The sequence below is a fragment of the Anser anser genome, assembly GCF_964211835.1.
Source record: "Anser anser genome assembly, chromosome: 7".
Classification (NCBI taxonomy): domain Eukaryota; kingdom Metazoa; phylum Chordata; class Aves; order Anseriformes; family Anatidae; genus Anser; species Anser anser.
The window spans coordinates 39,123,228-39,151,200 of NC_139727.1; the positions used below are offsets into that span (position 1 = coordinate 39,123,228).

The 27,973-nt window shown below is 46.4% G+C and overlaps 1 protein-coding gene and 1 long non-coding RNA gene across 2 annotated transcripts; both read left to right on the top strand.

The window, feature by feature from the left end:
* The first annotated feature begins 199 nt into the window (after nucleotides 1–199).
* Nucleotides 200–17,635, top strand: LOC310902790. The gene is made up of 5 exons (XR_014587007.1): nucleotides 200–11,022; nucleotides 13,305–13,991; nucleotides 14,937–15,504; nucleotides 16,399–16,537; nucleotides 16,673–17,635. It is a non-coding gene; the product is annotated as an uncharacterized lncRNA (long non-coding RNA).
* Nucleotides 17,636–18,882: 1,247 nt separating this feature from the next.
* On the top strand, nucleotides 18,883–20,625 carry FOXI2 (forkhead box I2). The gene is made up of 2 exons (XM_083844838.1): nucleotides 18,883–19,306; nucleotides 19,439–20,625. The coding sequence occupies exons 1-2, from the start codon at nucleotides 18,922–18,924 to the stop codon at nucleotides 19,660–19,662; spliced, it is 609 nt and encodes a 202-aa protein (XP_083700964.1). The 5' UTR covers nucleotides 18,883–18,921; the 3' UTR covers nucleotides 19,663–20,625.
* Nucleotides 20,626–27,973: the final 7,348 nt, after the last annotated feature.

Sequence of the window (27,973 nt, forward strand, 5' to 3'; positions counted from 1 at the left end):
ATATGATATATACTATATATAAATATAATATATACAATATATTTATATATACAATACAACATAATATATTTATATATAAAAATATATGAGTATATTTATATATATTTATATATTTATATAAATTTATATATTTATATATATAAATATATTTTTATATGTAAATATAAATGTGTATATATATACATATAACTGTGTATGTATAACTCATATGTATAACTCATATAACTCATATATATATCATATAACTCTGATATATATAGATATATAGAGATAGATAGATAGATAGATGTATCAGAGTTCACTGATGTTGGCCAAAGAAGCACTTATGACCAGGTTGGTGGACACACTCAGCTTTTTTTCGATATGTATTTTCTGCTTTGCTTAGTGCTTTGGTCAGTTCTATGGGGGTTTTTCACACAGAGGGAAAGGAAAACTCGTCTCAGTCTGTGGGACTATTGTATGAATACAAGAATGACTTTATATGCAAGAAAATACAAGGTGAGGAATATAAAAAGAGCAGACCAAGGAAGTAACTAGTGACGGCTGCTGCTTCTGTAAAGACAGAAGAAACGGAGGCTGCTCAGAAAGAGCTGAAGAGTAAACACTGCTAATAAGCAAAGTAAATATGTGTTTGAACACGTGGGAGTAAATAAGCTTTACAGAATAATCTGAGACAAGCTTTTAATAGTTCCTGTGTGCATTTTGGTATGCAAGGGGGAAAGAGGAGCCGGCTGGCCTATGCAGGGCCTAAACATCACTTTGGATCCACAACACCATGTCCCCACATCCCCAGGCATTTCCGTCCTCCAAGCAGGCTCCAGCAGAGCCCGTGCCGTGCAGCATGGACACAGCCTCTTCGGCTCTTTGTTCCACCTGGCTGAAGCGCTGCCAGGCCCTGAAGATGTGACGATGGACAAGACCAGGGAGATGCTGATGTCCCTCTCATTACTGCTGCCTTGAACCTTGACCGGAGCAGTTGTGGAGATTTTCGAAAGCCACCTTGATGTGGCCCTGGGCAACCTGCTTGAGCTGGTGTCGGATCAGATGGCCTCCAGAGGTTCCTTTGAACCTCAGCCGTTCTGGGATTCTGGGATTCTGTGTCCTTACTGCCCTCGTTGTCCTGCAGCCTCTCGCACAGAGCCCACGTGTGCACCGCCGTGGCCAAGGCAGCTCCGCCGCTGGATCGGTCACCTTGCTGTGTGATGCCAAGCTGCCTGTCAGATCCTGAGTGCCAAAACTGATTTTTGAAAGATTTCCATCACTCTAATTAATTAAAAGCAACTCCTGCAACACCGGCATGCTCTTGTTTCCTTGTGAGACAAACCAGCCTGTCCCTCCCTAGCTCTGAAATGGGAAGTGGATTTGCTCAAGGGGGCTGGCCTGCTCCAGCTGCTCTGTGTGAGGTGGTGGGGTGATCCCCAGGCATTCATCTATGCATTGAGATATATGCATATCTTATATGCGTATCATATATCTCATATGATATCCATCGATGCTACTCCATTGCACCAGACCCGGTGGGGTCATGCATCGTGTATGCTCTGCACCGTGCCAGGGATGCTCTATTGTGGTCTGCAGCATGGCTGCTCATCCCAAATCCTCTGCTTTTGGTAGCCAGCAACATCACACAGTGGCTTTAGTGCCAGGAGACAAAGAAATGGCTTCAGTCTGGCTCCCTAAATGGTTCCTTTTCTGCCAGCAGGACCTTCGTCCGGTGGAATATGGTACACTGAAAAGAAGAGAAATACAAATAGGAGCAACTGGAAAAGGAAAGCCACTGAATTGTATACAAAAGTGACATTGGGAATAGAGCAGTGCATGCTCAGCCACATGGTTAGTTTGTTGGCTTTGCTGTCTCCTCACATCTCTTCATACAGAAAGCAGGTCTCTTCCAGCGGTGCTTAAAACGTGCTGAACATTAATGCAGAAGCAGCACAGGACACGTCCAAATGAAATAAAACCTCATGGAGGGTGTAAAATTAAAAACAACCACATGAAATATAACCCGTTTGGCCAAGTGTGAAGCCATGGAAGTTCTTGTTCTGCATTGCATCCTAGTGGTGCTAGTGCTGAAACTCCAGGTAGTCTGTCGGTGGACGTGTGTCCGATGCACGCAGCTTCCTGCAGTGCACAGAAACACCTGCACTAAAAATCCAACCAGTTCAATATGAAAACTCACAGGGTCCTAAAAATTGCCTCAGCTCTGGGCTGTGATAGTCCACTTGTTGCCTGCTGAATTGCAGCAGACACCATGGAGAGGTAACAGTTCATTGCTGCTTACAGTGCCTCTGCTTTATTTCTGTTCTTGACTTCCTTCTGTTTAGCGTTCACGCTGAGCCCATTGAATGACACAAACGGTGGATTTGGGTGGTTTCTGCTTTTGGGTTTTGTTTTTCTTCTCTTTTTTTTTGCTTATGCATAAAAGAATCATAATAGTCCTTAAAAGCTGTTATTCTCCATGCTGGGATAACACTCTTTAGCCCCCTGCTGCAAACAGCACGTACCGAATGCAGCATCTTCGTTACGAGCAGTAACCCTCGGTGCTCGGTAGGTTTTGGGCAGCCCTCAGCCTCTTGCTCCTCCTCTCGGCTGCACATCGTGCAGCTCCGCAGGCTCTGAGCACAGAGTTTTCCACCTGGGATGGCCGCAGGTGCAGAGCAGCAGGAGATGCCGGCTCTGCGTGCACGATGCAGGAGGCCAGGGCACCTTCCCCTGCACGCTGCCTGGCTGAGCACAAGATGCCATTGAGACTAATTTTATTCTTCCATAGTGAATGTCCTCTGAGTATATGATGCAACCATTGCTGTGGCCATTAGGATCCAGCTGTTCCAGCTGTTTTGTATCAGCCAGACATGGGGATGTGTAGCTACTTACATATATTTTCTGCTTCACCTGGTCTCCCATCCCCAGCCTAATGGGGGATGCAACTTTAAGCCATTAGAAGATTCAGCCGCAGCATCATCATTTTGGGGTGGGAAGGTTCTCACTGCTCGGAGCTCAGATCCCGGTCACCTAGGGGCACAAGGATCAGCCTTTCCCAATGGACTGTGAGACCAGCAGTCTCTGCTGTGACACCTGAGACATAGAAATCGCGGACATTGCAGAGAAGGACCGAGCAAGTAAACTGATTACCTTGTACGCAGGGCTGCTGATTTTTAAATGTTAGTATCTTAGCTATTTGTTTATTGGAATGCCATATGTACCTCATCAAGACACTGTCTGTAGTTCGTAAGATCTTATTTACTGTTTGTTCAAACAGAATTGAATGATCAACTCCAAACTTGCAGGGTTTGTTTTTGTTTTTGTTTCTCTTTGTTATCCTGCACATAAGGGCAAAAAACAATCAAGAGATAAGAATTAAAGTTTGTTGAGAAAATAACTTCTCAACAGAGGTTGGATTTCTGTCTCACTTTAGTTGTGGTGCTGTGATTGATGTGACTAAGCTATGAGGTCCTTAAATATTTACTTTTTCATACTACATACCAACACAAGCAGAAGGAATGATTTAGTTGTATTATTGTACGCTGCTGCTATACTGATTCCCCGTAAAACAGGGTCTGGGGCTGTGGTCTCCTATTCTTTTCCGACAAGGTTCAAAAAATAGTCAATTGATATTATTCAAATCATCACCATCCCAGTCCCTTCATGGGATGGATATACTACTGAAGTGTATCCTAGGTGTCCACGTTACCCCAGGACGTGTCCTTACCCGTGAGCCCAGCAGGTCAAGTCCCATGTCAGAGGGGGAACAGAGCTGGTGTAATCTCACTAGGGCATTTGCTCTGTCACCCACGTTGTGTAACACGCCGTGCCCCGTTATCCTTATGGACATTCATCAGCACATTATCATTCTCAGCAGTTAGTCATTTTTAGAAGAAGGAGAATCTGTGGAAGAAGGTCAAAGAAGATTAATAAGGGACAAAAAGTCTAATAACTACGCAATATTAGATGAAAATAGGAGAATGATTACTGCTCACAGTGTGCTGTTTGATCTTATTATCCTGCATTAGTGGAATCCATAATTTACAACTTTAATAAACTCCCAACCTCTTTGGGCCAAGATATACATGGCTGTTGTTTTTATTAGCAACATAATAGGAAGACGAGATCTGCAACATAATTACTCTGCATAAGCAAACTTCTAATCACTTTTATTTTTATTTTTTTTTTATTTTTTATGGCAACTAACAGGGACAAAACCAGACAAACTACAGCCCTGAGACTGTGCTCTCACCATCAGTTTTCCAGGATCATAGATTTTGATCTGTAAATAGAGGTCACTCTACCTTGGAAGTGCTGTTGAAATGGAAGGATCTAAGAAAGAAAGTTCAAATATTCTCCCCTAAAATTTATATTAACCACTCATTTGTTTTAAAAGACCTGAAGAATTTTAGGGAAAAAGGAGATATAGTGTGATTCCTAAGTAGCACGGTAAAATAGAACTTGGGAGACCACAAGTGATATTCCCAGCTCTGTCTGTAAACTCAGAGCATTTAAATATTCACAGACTTTCGGAGAGAATTAAACCTTTACCGTATAGTTCCATAGGATAACTGAAGAGAATCCCAACATTGATAAGACTTCATTACCTTACTCAGATTTCTTTATAGGATAATTACATGGAACCTAATTACACCTGTAACTCATGTAACTCATGTTAAACTTTATGAATAAACTCTTTTTCTAGAGTTACTCCCTCTTTCAAGTTAATATTTTCAATCAGTCTTTTTTTTTTTTTTAAATAAAGCAATTTTTCAGCGAGCCTGAGGCTCTCAGTTTCTGTGTCCAGGTGAATGAAGGTAAGCTGAAACAAAATAAAACATATGTGGTCAGTTCTTGCACTCACAACAAAACTGCCTGAATAACTTTCACAGGGCAGGTATCTGCCTGCCTTATTTGTGCTCCCACTCTGCTGGGCTAATAATAAGATGATTGCTTGTGTTTTAGCTGGCTTGATATGCTAGAAGAGTATTTTTTGCAGGCAGATTTATGTCCATGGTCATAAACCAACCAATCTATACAAAATTCTACAACTTTGTATTTTCAGCTTTTCTGGCAATTTGAAATATCTGTAACCTGGTGCTGCTACTGATTATTTTCACTATTCTTAACTTATGTGAGTGCTTACCATTATAAAAGGTAATTGGCAAATAGTATCACGCTATTTGCTTGAGCACTGAGCTCCAACTTTAATGTTTCTCTTCGCTCCTGCAGCTGAGGTCTCAACACAGTTCAACATAACACCTTGCTCTGGGAAATATCACTGTGCTTCTTTTCAGAGTAAATATTAAAGAAGAAAGTAACAGGATGGTAACACATTTCCGGGAGGTTTTTACTTGTTGTCCTTGGCTGTTCTCATGTGATCTAGTCTTCATTTCAGCCACCTAAACTCCTGCTTCATTCTTTATGACATCGTGTTGCCGGCATCTCACCACTCTCAATATGTGAGCTGTTTTTCTCTTGTATACGTAGCAAATTTGAACAATACATCTTCATTTTAAGGCCTTCCTGGCCTAATTCCATCCATCTACCTATCATTTCTTTCACAGCACGGAGCCAGAGCGCTTGCACTCATCCAGTCAACGGTGCTGACCTTGGCTGCTGCTGCTTAATATACTTAAACAAGCTCTGTTCTCTGCTGCAAAGTCACCTTGCTGTCCTCGGTATTTCTCCTTCTTATTTCATCTTCTGGAATGCCAATAAATAATCCTGCTTTCCATGTCGACCAATATAATTTCATTCTTTCCTTGATGCTTCTGTTTTCTCCCCTATTATTCTTAGAGTCCGTGTTCTGGGGGCCAGTAGTCACACGTGTGTATTGGTAGAGCCTTCTTCTTCAGCCACCCACAATACAAACTGGACTACTACGACTACGACTACGACTACTACTACTACTGCTACTAATTGCCTTAGAGAGCTCCGTTTTCATATGCTAGACAGGAGAGGATGAAATGGGAGAATTCAGGAAATACGAAACATCGAATTGCGACGCTTCCAGTCACACAGACACCTACAATAACCAGGTATGTATTTCCACGTGGGCTCCTGTAAATCCCGTAGGAGCTTTTGCAGGTGTCTCCAACAGGCCCTGGCAAACACATGCATGGGAGGAGATGGGTAGAGCTGTGAATTAACTAGATCTAACATACCAGGCAGAAAGAAGACAGTCAAGAGCTGGATAAATGGGTCATACCTTGCTTAAATGCTCTTCCTTTCTTTGTCCCTTGTCCTTTATGTTTCACACAGATTAACTTCTGATTATTGCCTTAAGATTGCAGAGGGTTAAGTCAATAGGTGATGTAGGAATATCTGTCAATTCTCTCTTCTTTTACACAGCACATTTGTGTCTGCTGCACCTGAGGAAAGGGGTGGAGGAGCCAAACCCCAAAGGGCAGGCAGTCAGCACCAGTGCCAAAACAGTCATGTAGGAGGAGAAGCTGGAACCACTGGGCTTGGGACCAAAGCCAGGGGGCACCTTCCCTAGAGGCACAGGGAAGGAGAAACAGTATGATTTTATCTTAACTGTGCAAAGCCTCAGCAGGGAAGGTGCTCTCCTTGCGAGCAAAGGCTTGGATTTGCATGTGCAAGGGTGATTTTATATGGGATTTGGTGGTGGGTGGTGAAAGTTCTGGCTAGCTGGTGTTGGCTGACAGATCAGCCTGGATTTAAGGATAAGGAGGGTCAGCAAAGATCATAAAATGAACATATTATTCAGTTTATAAAAAGGAAAGTATCCTATGTGGCAGATGCAGTCACTTAGCGCTGCCCCTCGAAATGCATTTAGTAGCGCTGAACAGAGCAGCATAGGAAAGGTTACGCATAATACTCATAGTTCAATTTCCATGCATTGTTTAACTTACTAAATCTAATTCACTTTTCCACCCACTACGTAATTTAATTTCCATGAATATAATGGCTGGAATACAGTATTATCATGCCAGAGGCTAGCAGAAAGACCAGGTAGAGGTCAGGTGAATGTCTGAAAAACAAAATAAATTACAGAGATCAGATTGTTTTATTACAGGTTTTATCATCTTGTTTATAGAAGGAATAACTTTTGCAGTGATTGTTGATGATTTTAAATATTTTCACATTGTTGGCATAACAGAGCTGTTGTCATGATAGAAGAAAAACATAACCTCTGTGTGTCCTTGCTGAATTTCACTGGTTTCTTGGTGACAATCACAGTAATTAAAGCTGGAAAAAGAACTGTAGGTAAACTGTTTGCACTGAGTCATATCATGCAAATATTTTCCTTTTGAGCTTGAGCTAGCCTGAGTTTGAGCTCTGCCAGAAACCTGTTTTGTATGTTTTTGTCATGGGCCATGATTATTTGGTTTTGTGCATGTGAGAGCAAAAGCTTAACACAACCCAGGGTTTGTTTTTCCTTTGAGGAGTTGCACAAAATCTATCTGGAAAAAAACTACTAAGGCATTTTTCATTTTTTAGGAATAAATATATGCAATTCCCAGGTCAAAAGTGAGCTGTCGTATTTTTCACCCTTCAGTACTCTGACATAACTACAAAAATGGAAGAATAGTGAATTCAACCACGATCATTTTAACAAAAATTTAAACTAGTGTGAAATGTGTTTCCAGTGTAAAAACTTCACGTTGGTAATAAGCAATAAAACACTTGATGTGAAAGTAGGCAGGTGTGAGTGGTTTTGCATCAAGCTTTGAGCCCAGAATACGTGCAATAAGAGACTGTAAAATAAGTATTTGAAGATTTTGTTTTAGCCTTGTGTTTTCCATAAACTGAGAGATGTTTTAAGCTGTGTTAGTGATCTCGTTTATTTTCAACAGCTGTGTGGATGACTGTCCATGAGTTTCACGGTGCTTAAGGTAGCATGACAGCATGATGCTGAAGGTAATCAAAGCAAGAAAGCTTTTCTGCCCAGGTAGGTCTTGGAGGACACCAGGTGAGCCAAAGCTCAGAGACACCAGAGGCATGCCAAGGACCCCACATTCCTCTCTCGTCAGCAGTATAAATCAGCATGTAAGCTTGTAAAGCAAAGGTTTGATGCAAGGAAGCAAAAGAAGCATCCCCCTGCAGTGTCCCCAGGTTGTTCATTGTAGGGCTGCTCTGTCTCCAGGGGAATGCATCATCCAAGCAGCTCCTCTCGATGATGCACCGTCCCATACATCAGCGCAAGAGCATCATACATTACCCGAGCGAGCTGTAGCTCTCACACCGCATTACACCAATCCATCACCGAAGCAAGCTGTTGCTCTAATGATATATTAGTGTAATAATCTGAGCAAGGCATACCAATGATATATTACTCAAAAGATGGCACCATTTATGGCAGCAAGGTTCCAGGAAGATATTCAGAATAATTACGGGCTGCTGGCTGACTTCTACTGGCAAGAAAGTCAGCCAATGTACCCAGGATACGATGAGAGCTGCTTTCCCAGCTTGGGTTGGAAATGCCAGTATTGAAGTAGGCTTGCTGCTAGTATAGTGGTAAATACTCACTCTTCCTTAGCTGCAGTGAGTTGTTTTTAATTTGCCCTGGTCATTTGGAGGAAAAATCGAGACACCAGTTCCTCTAGGGAGTGCCTTTAGTACAGAGTAACTTCTTTCCAGGGTCAGGTTTCTATTTCTGCTGTTTTCTATGAACAGTTCCTCAGATTTGTGGTTTGTGTTAGGACAGTGACAAATAGTGCTTGTTATAATATTACATCCTTACAAATAATCTACATGTTTTATTTTCATCGTGTGCTGTGGCACTTTGGTACCTACCTGGTACGGCATCATTCATGTCAGTAAACATGGGCAGAGATTAATTTTGCCCTCTGAATATTTCATTGGTTTGAATGTATTATATCATGAGAAGAAAGCTGTCTGCCAAATACTTCATATTTATAACAAACACTATACTTTTGCATAGTCCAATTGGCACTGTTATAGCCTAGCTTTCTGAATCCCTGCTCATCCTGACTTTTTACAGTAGCAAATTAATTGTATCTCATGGGAACAAAATTAAAGCATTCGAATAAAGAAAAAATGTATGTTGTAGAAAACCTAGAAGTAGAAATTATTAAGTGAACAATACTTCTTTTTATCTCTGACTTGTGTGAGTCAGCGAACCACATTTTTAACACGGACATGGGCTTATAGGGGTTGGCACATCGCAGTGCGAGAAGAAAAATAGAGCAGAGGCATCACCTTTCAAACGAAGGGCGATAAAATAATTAAATAGCCTGGGGGCGGCTTTAGTTCCTTAGATTCTGCAAGTTCTTTTCCAAATAAATGTATGAACTTATGTTTAACATTATAGTATCTATAACAATAATTAATATCACTAGTGCTTCTCTCCAAGGTCTCAAAGTGACTTCACAGGCAATTAGTCCCACAAGGCTGTAAGTACTAATGCCATCCTTTATACAGATGAGATCTGAAGGAAAAAGGGCCTAATTGGCTGAACCAAACCTATTAAAGTAAATGGGAGGTCGGACCTGTGACTTTGAGTCAGGTTTTGGTGACTTGTACCAGCTCATGGATCAGTGGCGCGCCAATGTCCCGAGCCCCTCTCCAGCCTAGCTTTGTCTGGGGCTCCGGAGCAGGACAACAAATCTCCTGTTTGGGGTGGGTATGGGACATACCCAAATAAATCTCCCATATGGGACAAGCAAACTTTGTCGATGTGGGGACGGGAAGGTGGTGCTCTTTTGGAAAAACAGCCTATGGGGAGGCTGAGAGTGAGAAATTGGGCTTTGTGTAACATATTGCACCTGATGCTAAAACATTTTTCTCAGAAGTAACGTCCTTGACTCTTTTTCTGTAAGAAATGCTTCAGTGAGCAATTGATCTTGTAGTTTCCTACCAGTTACACCACATACAGCAAAGTACGATCTAAAATAAATAAATCTGATATGCCACATAGCCCTGATCTTCCTTTCAACGGGAAATGACAGACTTGCTGAACCGTGAATATGATTTCAGGTTGATTTTGTATCACTGGAATCTTTGAGGTGTTGCATATACGAAATGCATCAAATTAACATGCCCTGCCCTCTGGGATTATTATTATTTTTAAAATCCTTGTTATTATTTTTTATTTGCATTGTTGTGATGAAAGGTATAGTAAGGAGCCTACTTAAAAAAGTGGGCTGGAAAAAAAGAATTTGTTTTTGGTATTATAATCAAATTCAAAAAAATAACCCGTAATGAACAGTTAGAAAAGGCTGTCGCTTTGGTCATCATGGTCAAGGTGCTGAACGTAGCGTGTGATTTACCACAGTAATATATGAGGAAGATGTCAGCAGCAGATGCAAGTCCAACGTTGGCTGCAAGCCTTCTCTCTTCCAAGATCACTTCTGTGTAAGGGCGATGCGTCTCTGTGCTTCCAGGTTATCAGTTATACCAGCTGTTTGTAACAGTTTTTCAATGCTCAAATTCTCCAGCTCAGCAGACTGCATTTGGCAAGAGTCTTGGTGTTGCTAAAAGGTAGATTTCATTTTATTTCTAGGTAAGGTGTATTTCTCTGACCCTAGTGGTGACTCCAAGCATGCTCTAAGGCCCCAGCAAGTTAAATTAGCCCTTGGCTCACTTACATTTGTACACAGCTTCAAACCCTTTGACTCCTGAAACACAGCTGAGTTCCAGGTGCGTGGTTATCTCTCCCCTGCACTTTGGTTAGTGAGTTGTAGCTGTCTATAACGTGCAAAACAAGTGCAAAATGCTATGTCAAAAATCTCCTTTCATTTAGGCTTTGTTCAGGGTCAAACACCTTTGCACAGGAGCAAAGCCAGTGTTGCAAGGAAACAAACCCCACTTAGTGGTGTGTTAGATACACGGCAGCCAGTAGCAGAAGGTCCTGAACTTGTAAATATGAGCAATACTCCATGTGTCAACAAAATGAGGCTGGATATTTTTAACTGTTGACTTCTTTACACAGCAGTCAGAAAATGAAGAATTAAAGGTGAGCAGTTAAAAGTACAAACACTGTCAAGCAAATTTATTGATGAGATGATGGGCAAAATCCTCAGGACATTGGACGCTGCCTGGTGAAAACAGGTGAGTTTGGGCTTGGAACTCCTGCCAGGGAGAGTCATCCAAAGGCAGTCACTTGGAACTAATGAAGGTGGACTTCAAAGAAACATAAACAACCAGCAGAAAATGAAACTGGCTAATAGCTCAAGCTGCCCCCAGAGGAAGCCAGGAGCCTGAAAGCTCAGCTGTCAATGCCTTGCAGTGACCGGAGAGGTGTTCCCACGCGATGCCTAACAGCTGGAGGAGCGGGGGTAAGGGCTGAGCTCCGCTGCGAGTTTCTCTGTCTGTCCTTCATCAGATTATGTAAATTGCTGGACAGAAATTTACATAATCTGGTGCCTGCAGACGGTGAGCAGATCGGCAGGAAGGGAACAGAGAGCCAAGGATGCTCGAGCCTTATTCAGGGGAACTTTTGTTACCATGCCCTGCTCCTCCAGATACCCCTCAGCACTGGCTGCGGCAATATGGTTGGTGTACTCCGTATAACACCACCAAGGAGAAGGTGTCCATTGTTTTGCTAAATTTTTGGGTGGAAATCAGAAAGGGGGGCAAGCTGGCATCAGCGGCTGAGCAGACGTCCAGCTCGCGGGCTCCTGGCTGGCAGCACGCCTCATGTTCTCTTTGATAGATGGGCTTCCTGGCCAGGGAAATAAATGGGTTTTGTCCACCGTCCAGCACAGCAAGGCTCAGCCGATCTCAAAATAAATCACAGAGCATGATGTAAACACTCATAAAGGCTTTCAAAAACAAAGCAGGTCCTCAAGGAGACATTCTCTGCAATGTCTTTCCATTAAACATGAGTTTTGCAGTAATGAATAGCCTACTTAATAAAAAACGAGAAAAAAAAGAAAAAAATAAAAAATAAACAAAAAGAGGTTCCTTGTTGATCCATTGCAGCACCACAAGATGCTCCCAAAGTGCTGCCCCTTCTGTGTTGGCACTGCTACAGGACATCCAACATTTGATACTGATCTTCTGTTTAGTCCATGGGCATAACGGGAAAGGAGATGCTCCTTGGGGAAAGGAGCGACACCAGCTCTTCAGGAGAGGTGGTTGGGAATTTGGGGGCAAATGTGTTTTCTTTACTGAATGTGGAGAAGAAACCCGTTGACTTCTCCATTCTTCTCTCATAAACAGACAAATTGTCCTGGTGCTGCAACCACAACAAACTCTACCACTGAAATGAGTGTTGCATCCCCCTTCCATCTAGGTGCTAAGGTGTGAAAGATTTGTAGTAAGGGCCACTACAGTTTGATGGTCTTTCCATAAAATACATAAAATAATATTTATTTTTTTTCTCAATAAAAGGCAGATGTTACACCTCCAGAATTCAACAGACCAGACACTTTATATTGATGTCTGAACACTATCAAACTGAAAGGGTCTCTCTATACCAGATTCCTGAAGAGCTGAAATAAAATAGGAAATGAAAGTGAAATAGAAATGTAATATACTGAGCATTAAAATATTTGTATGTCCTATTTTATATAACCCATACTTTTATACTACATGTTTTCTAACTCTGGCAGAACGTGAAATTCGAGCGTTGAAAAATGGAATCCTGTTGTGTCTGAAAAAGTTATTTTAGGTCATTTTAGATATTTCTAAAAGGCATTAATTATAATTTTGCTCTTTTTTTGAGGTCACAGTACTAAAGTTGCCTGGAGTTATAGGTGGAAATAGATGAAACATAACACCAGTGACATTTTAAAAGCTGTTCTAAAATGGATTTTCTGAAAAATATTCCACATGCATAGAATATATAGCCATATAACCATGCAAGATGATACCAAAGAAGACAGCTCTTTAATATGAAATGTAATGGACAAAGGAAGGCAAACAAATCAATGCATTTCCCACTTTCTTTCAGATAGATTTTCCTGGCAGGCATCTCAAACCCCAATCATACCGGAAGGCAGAAAGTGTTTGGCTGGAGCATACGGAGAGCTTCCTGCCGGACCCTTTTCATGTCCAAATTGCTGCTGAATGATTTGCAGCACGTTTGCTCCCTAATGATGCTGCAGTCAATTTATTTTTCAAGGCAACCTCTTCTGAATTTCAGGTCCTGATCCAGGATCATTTTAATGAGAGAGGAAAAAAAAGAAAAAAAAAAAAAAAAGCACTGACCAAAGTCTAAAAAGTTAGACTGAAAGAAAACTTAATGAAGAAATGTACAGTCTTATCATGCTGGGAAGGTGCTAACTCTCTTTTGTGCTTGTGACTTTAAATTTCTGAAACGTTAAAACAAAATGTTATTGGTGCCCCCTTATTTCTTTTTTTCACCATGTCCTGCTTTTCTTTCGCAGAGATTCATGTTTTTAGAGCCCAGAAAAGCCACTTACTGAGGAGTTAACAACACTACCTTAAGCAGGCAGATGTGAACGTTAGGTGCAGCACCTGTTGTTATGTGCCACATCTTCTCACTGCTGTGCTCGACGCATGCCTGAAAGTTAAATTTCCAACAGCAGCAACTGGGTGATTATTTTCAGAGCGAAGCTGTACACCTGCTGGTTTAAGACATCGCTTTGCCCACCCAGCCAGGATGCATCCGCACTTTTCCTTTGCCCCACAGCCAAGGAATCCTCACCCCAAGCTCTCTGCCTGGCCAGCAGGAGGATTTTTCCTCTGACCACAGGCTTGTGGCCGGGAGTGACAGCCCCTTCCTCCAGGCTGTCCAGGAACACAGCCGGGCGCGCATCCTGCTTCAACACGAGCGATTCCCATTATTTAACCCCAAGCCGTGGGCTGCGGCACACCACAACTTCATGGAGGGACCTGAGACGCTACCAAAAGCCTGTCGGTGGGCCAGGTGATCTCGTTGCATTTATTGCTTGGTAATGTGAATCACTTACAAGGCACCCATAACTTCAGCATCTTGAATCACGTGCGTGAAGCAACCGAGCTGTTCTGCTGAGCTTTACCATTTGCCAGCTGCCGATGATAAAACGTCCCGCATTGGAGAAGCTGCCTCTTCTTCCTCTGAGGTATCGCAGGTGTGCACACATTTCAGATGACTGGTACTTTTTTCAAGCAATGAAAGATAAAAGCTTAGTTTTGATAAAGCCAATAGAAATTGCAGATGTTTCTGACAGAAGACATTCCAGACTTTAAAAACTTTTAATTAAGTAAAAATTGCTGTTACAACTTTTTATATGCATATATATATATTTATATATGGACAGGAAGAAAATTAGCTGATTGAATTAAATACTGGAACTCTGATAAAGGTAGAGGAAAAGTTATGGATGAACTCCAACCCATACATTTTCATGAATAATCAGAAGTGCATATAAATGAAATGATTTAGCCATGCAAAGTGTATACATTCAAATAATCAGGACATGACATCTCAGGAGCTGCATATGATGCCAAAACCTTTGATGTATGCAAATTCTATTATTCTGAGACACAGTAGACTGAAAAATGCAAATGCCACTTCTCTCGTACTAAGCCATTGTTAATGTAGCCATGGAAAAGTATTGCCTGATCTGCTGAATGTTAGATATTAAAATAAATCATAATGCATTGTGTAATTGAAATGTTGCAAACTCCAGTAGATCTGTCTCTCTTGTTGGTTTCTTTTAAGAGATGCATTACAGGATTAAACCATAATTGCTGAGATTATGTGAATTCTAATTTTAGACTTAATTTAGTTAATTGCCACAGCCTAATTGGCTCAAGCTTGATTGACCTGAAAAATGCCCATTTGTTAGCTAGTAATTGTAATGCCAAACGAGCAGAGCTGTGTTAAATTCAAAATAATATTTGGGTTCGTAGTCACAATATTTGCTGAATTTCTTTCTGTTTTGATAAATTCTGAGTAGTTCATGTTAAATTACGTGTTGTTTGTCATCTCTCATTGTGTGTGTGTATTCCACCTTCTCCCACTTCTTTGTATTTTTAATGAGGGGAGTTTATTCTCAAGTGCGCCGTTTCAGGAGAAATCGCAGACTGATGTTTTTGGTGCAAACCACCCACCTTTCAATCAGCTCCGCCAGAAAGTTGCAGAACGCTTTGTTCCAGTGAAGTGCTGCCTTTCAGTCTTCCCTCAGCCCCCTCCCAGGTGAGCAGCACAACCGGGCTCTGTACACCCCCTTCAGATTTACCTGCGCTATTTTGGCTGCAGAAACAAGGGGATGTGTTGAGAAGCGGTGCGGGGGAGTCAATCCTCCTCCGAGGAGGACTTGGCCCTGGAGGTGGGCGAAGTGCCCCGCCTGACCCCAGCGGGAGGATTTTCAGCTGACGAGATGTGCCGTGGGAGATGTGGCACCTACGGCCATGCCTGGTGGACCTGCCAACCCTCACCGCAACACCTGGGGAAAACGCTCGGTGTTGAGTGGTGGTGGTATTTAATCTCGGACCCAACGTGCTTTGGGAGTTGCCTGCTTTTCTGCTGTTGTTTTGGGGGATGGCGAGGTTTTCCAGGTACTCATTTTTAAGGCAGGTGACAGAAACTGGAAAAACTCCTGGCGCTGGCATCCCGGGCTCTGAGTTTTAACGCGGCAGGTTCGCTTCTCACCACCCTGACCTCAGAAAGGGTGCTCCTCTTTTGTAGCTCGCCCTGTTTGCTTGAAAGGCCTGGCGGAACGGACTGGGACGGGCTGGAGGCGCTGAGCCGGGGCACAGCCACCGGGCTGCCCTCCTTTTACCTGGCCCCGCTACCCGCCCCAGGCACCCGGCGCTGACCACGCAGCGCCCCGAGCGCGCACCGCGCCCGCTGCACCCACGGGCCGGCCGCACGCCGCCGCTGCGGCCCCTGCTGTAACCGAAATCACCCACGCGGGGTGCGGGGGGGGGCCCGCGAAGCCGAGGCGAGGCGGTGCGAGGCCGGCCGGCGGCAGCCAGCACCCCGCTAGGTGGCACCGCAGCCCCGCGGCTCGCGGCTGCGGGGAGCTGCGGGGGGCTGCGGGGGGCTGCGGGGTGCGGGGGGCTGCGGGCTGCGGGGGGCTGCGGGGAGCTGCGGGGTGCGGAGAGCTGCGGGGTGCGGGGAGCTGCGGGGGGGTGCGGGGAGGTGCGGGGTGCGGGGGGGTGCGGAGCGGTGCGGGGAGCTGCGGGGGCTGAGGGGGGGTGCGGGGGGCTGCGGGGTGCGGGGGGCTGCGGGGTGCGGGGAGCTGCGGGGGGGTGCGGGGAGCTGCGGGGTGCGGGGTGCGGGGGGGTGCGGAGCGGTGCGGGGAGCTGCGGGGGCTGCGGGGGGGTGCGGGGGGCTGCGGGGGGGTGCGGGGGGCTGCGGGGTGCGGGGGGCTGCGGGGTGCGGGGAGCTGCGGGGTGCGGGGGGCTGCGGGGGGTGCGAGGTGCCGCTCCTCCAGCCCACGGCTCCGCCCGGGAAATTCCCAGCTGGGGGTTTCGGGTGAAGCCGGAGCAGAAGCAAAGCCAAGCTGCGAGCTGGTGCCTCTCCCGCAGCGAGAGCCGGAGGTGTTTTTCCCGCGGGTCACGCAGCGTAAAGCGGTTAAGGAGCAGTGTTTCGGTGTTTAGCAGAGGCTGCTGCCTCCTAGTAAAAGGGCTCCTGTGAAGCCAGAAGCAGCCAGCAGTAACAAACACGGTGCGTGCGAGTGCTTTCGTGTCCTGGGGGGGGTCAGCTTTACCGAGAAAGGGAGAATTTAACGAGCTCTCTGCAGACTTGTACATTTCTACCTTTAGAAAATACATTAAATGCGTTCTCTTGCTTACACGGCAGATGTCTGAAACCTACCGGAAAGCTCAGCCAGCCCACGCTGAAGTTTGCCACGAGGCCCAGGACGAACACAACCACCACCCCAGTGCCCGGCTGCTCTGACCCGATGGCTACGAACACATCCTGCCTCTCCCTGGGGTGGCAGCTGTAGCCCATGGACGGGCAGGGCACAGCCAAGCAGGGGCACAGGACACAAACCTGCCTTGTGAGAAACCCGTGGGCAGCCGCTCCACGATCCTGGGGGGTGACCTGGGGGTGGGTGTCCCTGTAACGTCAACAAGAGCAGAGAGCTCAGGGAACAGCGGCTGGTTGTTTGCTGAGCCGACCTCACGGAGCTGGAAGGGGTATCACCCCTCGCCCACCTGGGATTTGAAGATGGGTCTTCTAAAAATATGCCCAGATTTACCAGTTGGTCTGAATCCCCTGTCAGTAGCAGTTATTCGTAATTTCTCAGTGAGCATGCATAAGTGTTCAGTGAAAATTATTTGTTACAGAGTAAGGTTTTCAACTTTTTTACTTTTATTTTTCCACCTCACGAAGGTGCAAATGGCCACGGTTACAGACAACTGGCATGCTTTTTGCAAGCATTTTTTTGGAAGTTCGGACACATCGGTGTGCCTTGCTGCGTGGCCTGGCGGTCAGCAGTGAGCCTTCACTATCAAATTATCGCGACATGGCAAGGGCCAGGGCGGGGGCCCCAGCAAAGCCATGGTGCAGGAGGTATGGTCAGCGCTGAGCAGGTCGGAAAGCAGCCGGACCCTTGGCTTGGCGCAGGGGCTTGACATAAGCCTATATGCATACATCTACGTGTAAAATGGGTTATAGCACCCATATATATATATATGTGAAATGTGTTATAATGCTCATGCTCCGGGGCAAAAGCTATCCGCTGTCTTGCATTAGGAAGAAACTCGATCTCCTAAGTGTTTCTCGGGTCTCTGGAGCATCTGGTTCGAGCCGCTCCCAGGGAGAGCGCACTGGATGACACCGGCCTGCCACGGGAACGTGAATTTTACACACACAGAGTATAATGGTCTAGAAAAGAAGTGTTTCAGACGTAAGAATGGTACTGAAAATGCAAAGATCTAGTGATACAGACGTTCTTTCACAGCTGCATTTGCAGACCCAGAATACAGGTTGTGGACTGAGAATTGGAAATGAATTTATTTGTATGAGATGTCACCTGAAGTATTTTAGTTCCTCACCACAAATCAGTAGCCCATTTACATTTCTCTATAGCTATAGCTACTGATAAAGCCATTTTTCCTGTATGTCTCAGGACTAGTCTGAAATTTCTAGAAGATGGAGGTACTCTACAGCAAGAGAATACACACAAGTAGAATTTAATTTTTTTTTTCATCAACTGATGTTTTCTATAAAAGACGAACAATTTTAGGTGATTTTCTTCTCGGTGTTTCCACATTGGTGGGAAAAGCATAACCCCAAAGTCTGCTTTTATTGGAGAATAACAAATGCAGAAGAAAACTTTTTATAGGATGCCATGCATATGTCAGAAAAAAAAAAAGTGAGACTCAAGTTATGCACATTTGAAATCATTTTGAATGATTCAAAGTAGAAACCATTTGGCTGCAGTATTGCACCAACGTGGTACAGGTGCACAGTTTGATGAAGCAGAGTGCAAATTTTACTTTAATGCCAGCAGTACCAAATGAAAAAAAGTCCTTTCCTCCTCTTCTAACCCAGGCTGTGGGCACCAGACCAAACAGAAAGCCCAACTCCCACACCGAATTTCTTTTTATTTTTTTTTTTAATTTTTGTTGGGTTTTTTGTTTGTTTTTGTGTTTTGTTTTGGTTTGGTTTTGCTACAGCTCTGTCTGTGGGCCAGCAAGGGTGTGAGCACACCGCATTTCCTCATCACGGAGAGGAGTTTAGTTCGAGTTAAGGAGGTTGGTGTTAGGAACATGTGTACGTACAGGACCGCGCGTGCTTTCAGGGTGTTCGCAATGGGAAATTTCAATTTTCGGGTGACAGCATTTTTTGTTTTGTACCGAAATACCGGAGAGCGCGCTGATGGCTTATTGCAAGCGCGTTCATCTGCTGGGAGTCGGCGCTGGCCGAAGGCTGCCCGGGCTCTCCCACTGCCGTGCCACAGCCCCGCAGACCCCGCACGGGGGTGCAGCCGGGGGGGGGGGAGGCTGGGGGTGCGGACCCCGGGGGGGGGGGGGGCCGTCCCCGCGGGGCGGGGGGGCTCTATATAACGGGGCGGGCGGGCAGCGGGGCGCTGCGGGAGCATGCACGCCTTCGGGCCGCCTCCCCGCGGCCGGGAGCTGCTGCTGGACGGGGCGGGCCGCCCGGCCGGCCTCCCCCTGCCCCTGCCCCTCACCCTAAGCCTGCCCCGGCCCTCGCCCGCAGCCCCCTGCCCGTGGCTCGGCGGCCCCTCCGCCCCCCGCCCGCCGCCGGAGAGCCCCCGGCCGCCCTACTCGTACTCGGCGCTGATCGCCATGGCCATCCACAGCGCGCCCGGGCGGCGCCGCACCCTGCGCCAGATCTACCAGTTCGTGGCCGACACCTTCCCCTTCTACCAGCGGAGCAAGGCCGGCTGGCAGAACTCCATCCGCCACAACCTCTCCCTCAACGACTGCTTCAAGAAGGTGCCGCGGGACGACGACGACCCGGGTAAGGCGCCCCGGAGGGGATGGGGTCGCAGCGGAGCCGAGCCGAGCCGAGCCCCCCCCCCCCCCCTCCTTCCCCTCCCCGTCGGGGCCCGGGCCGCGGCCGACGGGCTCGGGGCTCTTCCTCTCTCCGCAGGCAAAGGCAGCTACTGGACCCTCGACCCCAACTGCGAGAAGATGTTTGACAACGGCACCTTCAGGAGGAAGAGGAAGAGGCGCCCCGACGCCGGACCGCCCGACGGGGCGGGGGGCAGCGGCGGGGCCCCGGGGGGCTCCTCCTGCCCGGCCGGGCTGCGGGGCCCCCCCAGCGGCTTCAGCTCCAGCGGGGCCCCCTTCGGCCGCGCCGGGGCCCAGGCGTGAGCGTTCCCCCCCCGACGGCGATTTGCTCCTCGAGGAGCGTTTTTGTAGCGCGGAAATGTACATTTTTGTAGAGATATAAACAGACAGAGGCGGAACGAGGGCTGTGTGTGTGCTGGGAGCGAAGCCGGGGGGGCTGCGGGAAGCTCTCCCCGTCGGGGCCCTGAAGCCCCGCGCCCACCCCCGTGGGCTGAGGCGGCCCGACCCGGCCGGTCCCTCCCGTCCCATCCCGTCCCGTCCCGTCCCACGGACACCTCGGAGGGGCTTTAATATCCAGCCCCGGGGGAGGTTAACCTTGGCCCCACGACGTGGCTGGGCCGGCAGGTGCCGGGGGTGCGGGGAGGGTCAGTGGGATGTGCCCCCCCCCCCCGGGGCCGGGGCTGCCGTGGGGTCCTTCTGCATAACCCCCCCCCCCCCCCCGTTTCTTTTTTTCCAAACACAAAAGCTCATCTTTGTGTCAGCCCGCGGAGCCGACGCTAATTTATACGAAGAATTTCAGCTTTAATCGAGCGTCCAAAACTGCGCCGGATCCCCGCTGGGGAGCTCTGTCGTTGCCGGGTTCCCCGCTGGCCGCCCTGGCAGAGGCTCGCGGGGTGATCCCCCTGCAGCCCGATCCCCCTGATCCCCCACTGCCCGATCCCCCCACGTCCACCGCTGGCTCTCCCACCTCGTACGGGACGTCCCAGCTCCATGGTTTTTCCAAAGCTCCAGAAAAGTGCAACTGTAGCGGTCCACAGCCCCACTTTCCATTTGGGCTTTTCATTTAAGACCCGAAACGCGAGGGTTTTGGCTGCCCGCGCCTGCTCACCAGCGCCCAGTGCCTGTGTCCCGCTTCCCAGTTGCTCCTCGAAGGTCTCAGAGTCTGAAGAAAGCAAAGCTGAGAATTATACAGTCCGCTGCCTTTCCCTCGTGGCTCTGTCTCCTCTGTCCCACTCTTTCTTGCTTAGGACAAAAATACACTTTTCTCAAATAAAAAGCTAACAACATTATTGCTGTAGTTTCAAAAAAAAAAAAAAAAAAAAAAAAGCAGAAACCTGGGTTTTTCTTTTTGATTTGCAAATATCCAACTTCAGTAGAGCCAGAGTAAAGAGAATAGCAAGCTGAACTTGTCAGCCACGATCCTGTGTTAAGGTTACACGGTCAAATTTCTTTTTTTATTAATCTGCTCTTTGTAAAAAGCTTCATACAGGAAAAATTACAAATCCCAGCATTTTGGTGCTATTTCTGGGATCTCCAGGTCTCGGAGTCCTTAAAAACCAAGTTCTGGGCACCCGGCTGCCCACTGCAGCGTTAGCTTCTGCTGAGCACGGGGGTGGCTGTGGCACCAAGGAAAGAGCTCGCAGCTTTTCACCATTTTCCCCTCAAAAAACGTGGCATTGGGGTTGAAAGCTGTCACTACCTGACGGCATGCCCAAGCGGAGCAGGAAATGGTGTTCATGGTGCATATTAACAAAGACATGCTGGAGACTTGGGCTTATATCAACACACTATGGAAAAGTTTAGGAAATCTCATAGTTAATGGTATGAAATGGTTATTCATCCCTAGTTTGTGTCACATTTTCTGTCTTGTGCTTTTTACAGGGGATGCTTTAGTACTGGCAATAGATAACAGCAGTGTGGGGCCATTATTCATGGATGAAACTACGGAGATAAGGAATTAGGCAGTTTCTTTATCCAGTTAGATTTCAGCACGATGAGATAGCCACGATTTCTTTACTTGAGAGCATCACGTTGGCTGATGCAAGAACCAGAAGGGACTGTCAGGTAACCGTAACTCATCCTTCCAGGAACCGGCCGTGCTGTGGGGCCAGGACGCGGCCGCTGGCTCCGTGCTCGTGTGCAGAACGTTTCGTTCTTGGACTGCGCTGTGGGACCGGCCTCAGGTCCGAAGCCAGGCGGGTTGGGAGCGCTCACCCCTGCTCCTCGCAGACAATGGGTGTCTTCACAAAGAACAGCCGTGCGGAATTTGCTCGTCAGCCCCGGCGGCTTTTCCTCACGGAAGGCGTTGGGCAAAGCTCGGGCGTGCACAATGACCTCCCTCTCATGAGGGCGCAACCATTTCGGTTGCGTGCAAACAGTGCCTGCGGGGTGTCTGCCGGGTTAGCTGGGAGGAAAGGAAGGGTCTGATGAGCTCCAAAAGCACGCCGGGGCTGTCCGTGCTGTCCCTGCCGTCTCGGCAGAACGAGACAGTAGCTGAAAAGGAGAGAGGTTGGGGGTTTTAAGAATATTCCCAAACCACCAGCTGTGGTTTGTTTGCCGAGTCTGACCCCTAGAATTTTAATCCTAGCTATGTTTTAATCTAATTGCAAAAGCAAGAATTCTCTGTTCGTAGAGTGACTATCCCTTACCAGGAGAGCTCCGTAATAAATGCAATAAATAAAAGAGTGGGTACAGACAAATTTTGTACAGCTGTACTGTGTAGGTAAAATCAGCACACACAACAATAGATTTTAGTCTGTTCCAAATCCAGGCTTTGGGACTACAGATTTTGAATTTCATTGATTGTGAGTATCAGAGGGACTTTCGGGTTCACAAGGAATTCAGGATTGTGCTGAGAAGGTTTTTTATCCTTTGCTGTAGTTAAAGATATTTCCCTCAGAAATGCACTTAATCTGAGTTCCCATGTGCTAGCCACTGCCTTGGAGTCAATCGGACAAGGGCTGAAGGGAAAGTGAGACGTTACATAAAAAACAACAGAAAATTCATCCTTTCCAGTCGGTTCCTTGTTGTATAGAAATTCACGCTGCAGGAGATGGTGGTGGTTGTGACAGCACCAGAGGAAAACACCCAGGTGGACTCTTTGTGAAGGCAGGTTAGGTGTGAATGACTTGTCCTGGAAGTGCCGAACTGAGGCTGAGGTGGGAGTAGTGAGGGGAAATGATATAATGGGGTGGTGGAAAAAACGAATTATAGTCCGAATGCACCCTGGTGTTGACTTTTAAGATCATATGGCCTTAACGGGGATTGTACGCTCCCTGATCCTGCTGCAGTATGTAAATGCTACCAGAGAACATTGTCTTGATGTGTCCCTGGCCATGTCTACTGAAAAGGACTAATCTGATCTTTTCAGCAGCTCATTCTATTTTTCTCTCAAAATGACAATACATGGCCAAACTATATGTATAGTTTTGTTTTGTTTTGTTTTGTTTTGTTTTTTCCTTAAAGTGTTTTCTGAAAGATCAATAAATTTTAAATTTTATCAGGGATTTTATGAAACGTCCTATAACTCTACCCTGGAGTTTTTCATTTACATGAAGAGGATTTTCCTTAAACCTGAATCTAATTAATGTCTGTTTAAAAGTTCTTTACAGTGCCTGGGTGTGTAGATGACTGTTCTGCAGAGGAGATTTGCTCAGCTGCTGTCTTGTACCACATAAAATAGGGGCAAGACCCAGAAGTGACAGCCCTGCTTTGTTCCCTTGTTCCTGGTATAGTTTATAACAGAAAAGTGCAATCAAAAAAGCAAACAGAAAATCACACATGAAAGTTGTTTGGGGAAAAATTATTCTTCCCTGTAAGTGTTTCCTCTGGCAGTGTAAGAGCTGTGTTGATCCAAAATCGTACGGGTACATCGTGAGAACCCCGGGCTCTAACTGGTTAGGATTCTTACTGTCAAGGAGACTTCTCAATATGTATTGATTGCTCGGTGTGGCCCACGCTTATTTTTCTCTGAACCTGTAGGTTTTGGCTTGCCATCAGCTTTTACAGGCAGCCCTTTATTGGGGCCGAGGCGCGCATTAACTCCATCGCCTGCCCCGAGCAGCTCCGGCGCTTCCACTTCACCTCGGGTGCTGCTTGCAACCCTCCTTGCTCCAGGAGGCCTTGGGGCAGATCTGTCCGGATTGCCATGAAGACAGAAGCAGCCTCAAGGATGAGGAGTTTTAATACTTTAATTAAAGGTTTCAGATTCACCCGAGCAATTTTAAACGATGGGCTTTTTTTAAATTACATGGCCTGGCCCTTCAGGTTCCCCTTGTAATCCTGGCCAGACCCACCGCCTTCCTTTACGTCTCCTTTTCACACTTCTGTTTCTGTAATGAGATAATTAAACATCTCATGGCTTGTTAAGATACGAGACATGAAAGGGAGTTTTGAAGCTAGTGATTTGGGATGGCAAGCCAGGCAATCGTAGCTTCTTACTACCTGGTAGAACATTATGGGAGAGATTTTGTGCTTTTTTTAGAGTAAGAAATGGTTCAGAAAATCATGCTTATTAAGAACAGCATGTGCTTAATTTAATTCCTACTGAGGCGGTTAGATTTCAATATTTAAAGTCAAGGAGCTGCTTTAAGTGTTTCCTTGACTGGGCTTCTATCCGGAATAGGTGCACTGGAGAGGTGACAGAGCTGGAGCCCACGAGATGCTCACAGAAGAAAGCTTTAAAGCAGCTTGAATCCGCACGGGTGAACAGGACACGACACCAGCACCAGCCACCTCCGCTAGTGCTTGCTCACTGAGGCACTCAGCGCTTTCATTAGGCAGTGGCTGTTAGTCAGCGGCAGTTTTCTTTTTCTTTTAAAGCTATCTGGTACTAGCCATTGGCAAGACCACAGCAGGAGGGAAAAAATATCAGGTAATTCCCCCTTTAAAGAAAATACAACATATGCGGAAGAAAAGTCTGCTGACAGCAAAAGAAAAATAAGGGTGGGGGCTCTAGCAAGCTGCTTGCCCACATCTCCTTAAATTACACCACGGTAATGAAAACTCGACCTCCATATGTCAAAATTCATTAATCGGAAGGCAGATGCAAGGCAAGGGACATTCCTGGCTGTGCAGGTTAATAGCCTGAACTCCTCTGATGTCCTCTGCTCACGCTCATCTTTATCTCTGCTCACGGGCCAAAGCTCCCCTTACCTGAGCCAGAGGACATCCCCGGTAAGGAATTGCACTGGTTCTGATACTACTGTGCCCACTTTCCAATGCAAACAGATTTGAGATCTCCTTTCCTCATGGTCCCAGTCACTGTCTGATCGATCCTGGACACCTGGTCCCTATCACATAGCCTGCTGGGGACAACCACCTTTTATTTGGCACGAAAGGACTCCCTTCCCGTTTCACTGCTGCATCTGACCTCTGTGAAAACCAGCCAAGCGGTGTACTCCTACCTTCTGACTTACCCTCCCAAGATACCCATGTCCCACACTGCCTCTGGTTTCCCACATATTTCCTACAGCTCTTTTTTGAGGCAGCAAGAAATTTTGGATGGCCTTCCCTACTCAAACAATGGCCAAGCACAAGGCCAGGTCCCTGTCCCGGGGGCTCTTCCATAGCTCGTCTCTCTCCGTGGGCTCCCCTGCAGACTGACTGGTGTTCTGGGGGGGCACAGCACCAGTCCCAGGGGTCCGGGCACACATGGTTGTGTCAGAACCCATCAGCTCCCCAAATCTCAGATATTCCTCAGCATAGTGTACACTGTGGCTGTTCCTCCGGTTTTCAGCTCTCACTCGCTAGTGGTGTTTAAAAGATGGAGTGCAGCTGACAGACACTGCTTGGAGGCAGGGATAAATCAGCGGTGGGCGCCTCGGGGTTTTCCTGTTGTTGCAAATTGTGGGGCTGAGGGTGTAAATTCACAGCAGGTTTTCTAATCTGCATAGGTATGGTCCAGGGTATTTCTTAGTGCTGTAAATGAAGAAAAAGAAATAAGAAAAAGAAAGCAAACTTCATACAGCAGTAAAGCAGCTTGTATTTTTGTTGAGAAAAATGTTACCTGGAGGCTATAGTCCCTCCTGTCCTCAAGCAGAGCTTTTTTAGTTTTGCTGATGGGATGAGACAGCTGCAATTTGCAAACCTATCTTCCACCATAAAATAAAAGACCTACCTCGTCATCTCACTGAGGTCCGCTGCCTTGTTGCACCAGTATCAAAACAGAAACACATCACAGAGTCACTCAGGTTGGAAAAGATCTCTGCGATCATCCAGTCCAACCTTTGGCCCAGCCCTGCCAAGTCCACCATCCCCGCACTGCGCCAGCAGGTTACAGCCCCTGGCCCCCTGAGTAAATGCACACGTAACTTTTCTATATCCAGACACTACTTTTCATATGAGCAGAGTGTGCAGGAAGTCAGAAAATGGCATCTCGTGGGGAACTGCACTTATTACATTAAAATACCGCTACATTTTTAGCTGTGCAAAGGATTTTCTCAAATCTCAGCCATGAGGCTCAGAAGAGAGGTGGTCAGAGTGCAGGATGCGAACTTAGCTTTTGCTTCAGACACACAAACCTGTTTTCACAATGTATGGAGCTTTTACTAATTGCACATCTTAAAAAACTACGTCAGTTGTGGTTTTCATCCATCTAAATTCAAATGGAGAAGTATAAACATGATTTAGTGAAAACCTGATGTTAACATTTCTTTTTACCACTCAAAAGAAAGCTATGTTAAAGATACAGAAAAAAAAAAGGTGTTTTTATTTAGTGCTAAGGCCTGACTCCTGAACATTTCAAACCAAGCTTCTGCTTGTATGACGTAACGCTTTGTTTCGTCATGACACATTAGTGACAATTTTTGATACTTTAATATACTATTCCCTTCTTCAACAGATAATTAGTACAATTAGCTTCCTGGGTAGTAAATTCCTTCCCCTCCCATATATTTATGAAAAAATACCCACTGTGCTTCTGTCTTGACGCTCGGGTCCTTGATGGAGGTCCACAAACCTGAGCTTGCTAGTCGGGAGGATTATTCAGACACCTTTTACTGCAGATATTTCTGGGCACCTTGTGGAGCAGAAAACATGCTGGCAGCAAGGCAAATCCAGGCTGCACGTGGAAGCCGGGCACGTGGCTCACAGCCCAGTAGGGAAGATGAAATGCATCATCTGATATCCGAGTCTAATGGCTCGCCACACCTGCAGCGGTGACACAACTCCACATGCTCTGCCCATGGAAGCCCCCACCGGTGGGGTGCAGATCTGTACCTGCTGTCGGAGGTAATTCCTGCATTACATCTCGAACCCTGCCAGATCCTGCTGGAAGCTGTGCTCTTACGCTGGGTTCATTAAATCGGTGAAGCTTTGAGCGTAAACTTGTTCACTGAGTGTGCTTAATCCTCTAAGTCTTGATTGCAGATACATCCAGGTTGGCCTTTTAAAATCCGAAAGTGAGGAACCTTAGCCAAAACCCCAAATAGACAAAATATGTACAAGTGCAACCTAGCTACACGTTGGGCTTTCAGACTGCAGATTACTGCCCTTTATCCCTATGTGTTAAGTTGCTGATAAAACACGTTCTGACTTCTGATGTTATGTGCCAAGAAAAGGAAAATGGACTGAAGATGTTGGTATAAGTTCCCAGTTAATTTTAAACAAAAATTCTCCTGTGCCAAGTATTGTGCCTTTGTTTCCTTATTGCTGTTAAACTTTTTTCTCTCAGAGGTTTGCTCATATATTTTCCCATATACTGGTCTATACTGGTCCCCAGCACACCTGTGTCCCATTGCAGGATAAAGCTGTGACTTGGATCACAGCCACCCAGCTTTCCTGGCCTTTACTTTACATGCAGCTAACCATTTGAGCTCATCACAGTGAAAGTAATTGATGTCATAGCCTGCTGAAATTGCAGCAAACTGAGTTGATTTGGTGTGAACATTACAGATCACTTGTAATGTTGCTCCATTTCAACCTGGTTGAAGAGACAACAGGATCTCTTATTCTGCTGGAATGAACAAAGCGTACCCAATGTTATTTGTGTTCAAATCAGTGTCATCTTCGTCATCAACACATCATCTCAACAAGAACGAGAAGCTGAAATTGGGGATGCTCAGCCCTGACCTGCACAGGTTCCCAAGCTGCCCAGGTTGGGCTCCTTCTGACTCCTGGGAGAGCAGAGGAGGCTCCATGGGTGTTGCTCTCGTAGATGCCACTCATCGTCAAGGAGCTCTGAGCAGAGCATTCATTTCAGAAGCCTCTGTATTTCATATTAAACTGACGAGAGGGACAAAAGTACATGTAACTCCAGAAAAACACACAGAGCTGGGTGTAGCATGGTGTAGGGGCCTGGTAGTGCTGGTATGACTGATGAAGTGCAGGTGGCGATCATGGACCAATGCTGGAAACAGGGCATAATCTAAGGAACTGGTGAGGGTTTTGTGGTGGTCCATTTGAGAGAGGACCATCTTAATACCCTAGGCAGCAGGCATTTCTGGTCTGCCCAGGCTGGAAAGGTTATTTCCATGCTGGGAATCTTTCTAGGGCTTAGGAGCAGTAAGAGGCCCAGCAATGCCTTATCTTCTCAGAGGCCTGATGGGGTACAGCTCAGGAGACTGGAGGTCATCCTTCATGAAGAGGAAGACATTTTCATGAGCCACACCATATA

Excerpts from the sequence above, each read along its gene's own strand:
- FOXI2 (XM_083844838.1), top strand. The coding sequence starts at position 18,922 with ATGCACGCCTTCGGGCCGCCTCCCCGCGGCCGGGAGCTGCTGCTGGAC. Across the intron at positions 19,307-19,438 it reads GCGGGACGACGACGACCCGG|GCAAAGGCAGCTACTGGACC; the intron begins GTAAGGCGCCCC and ends CTCTCTCCGCAG.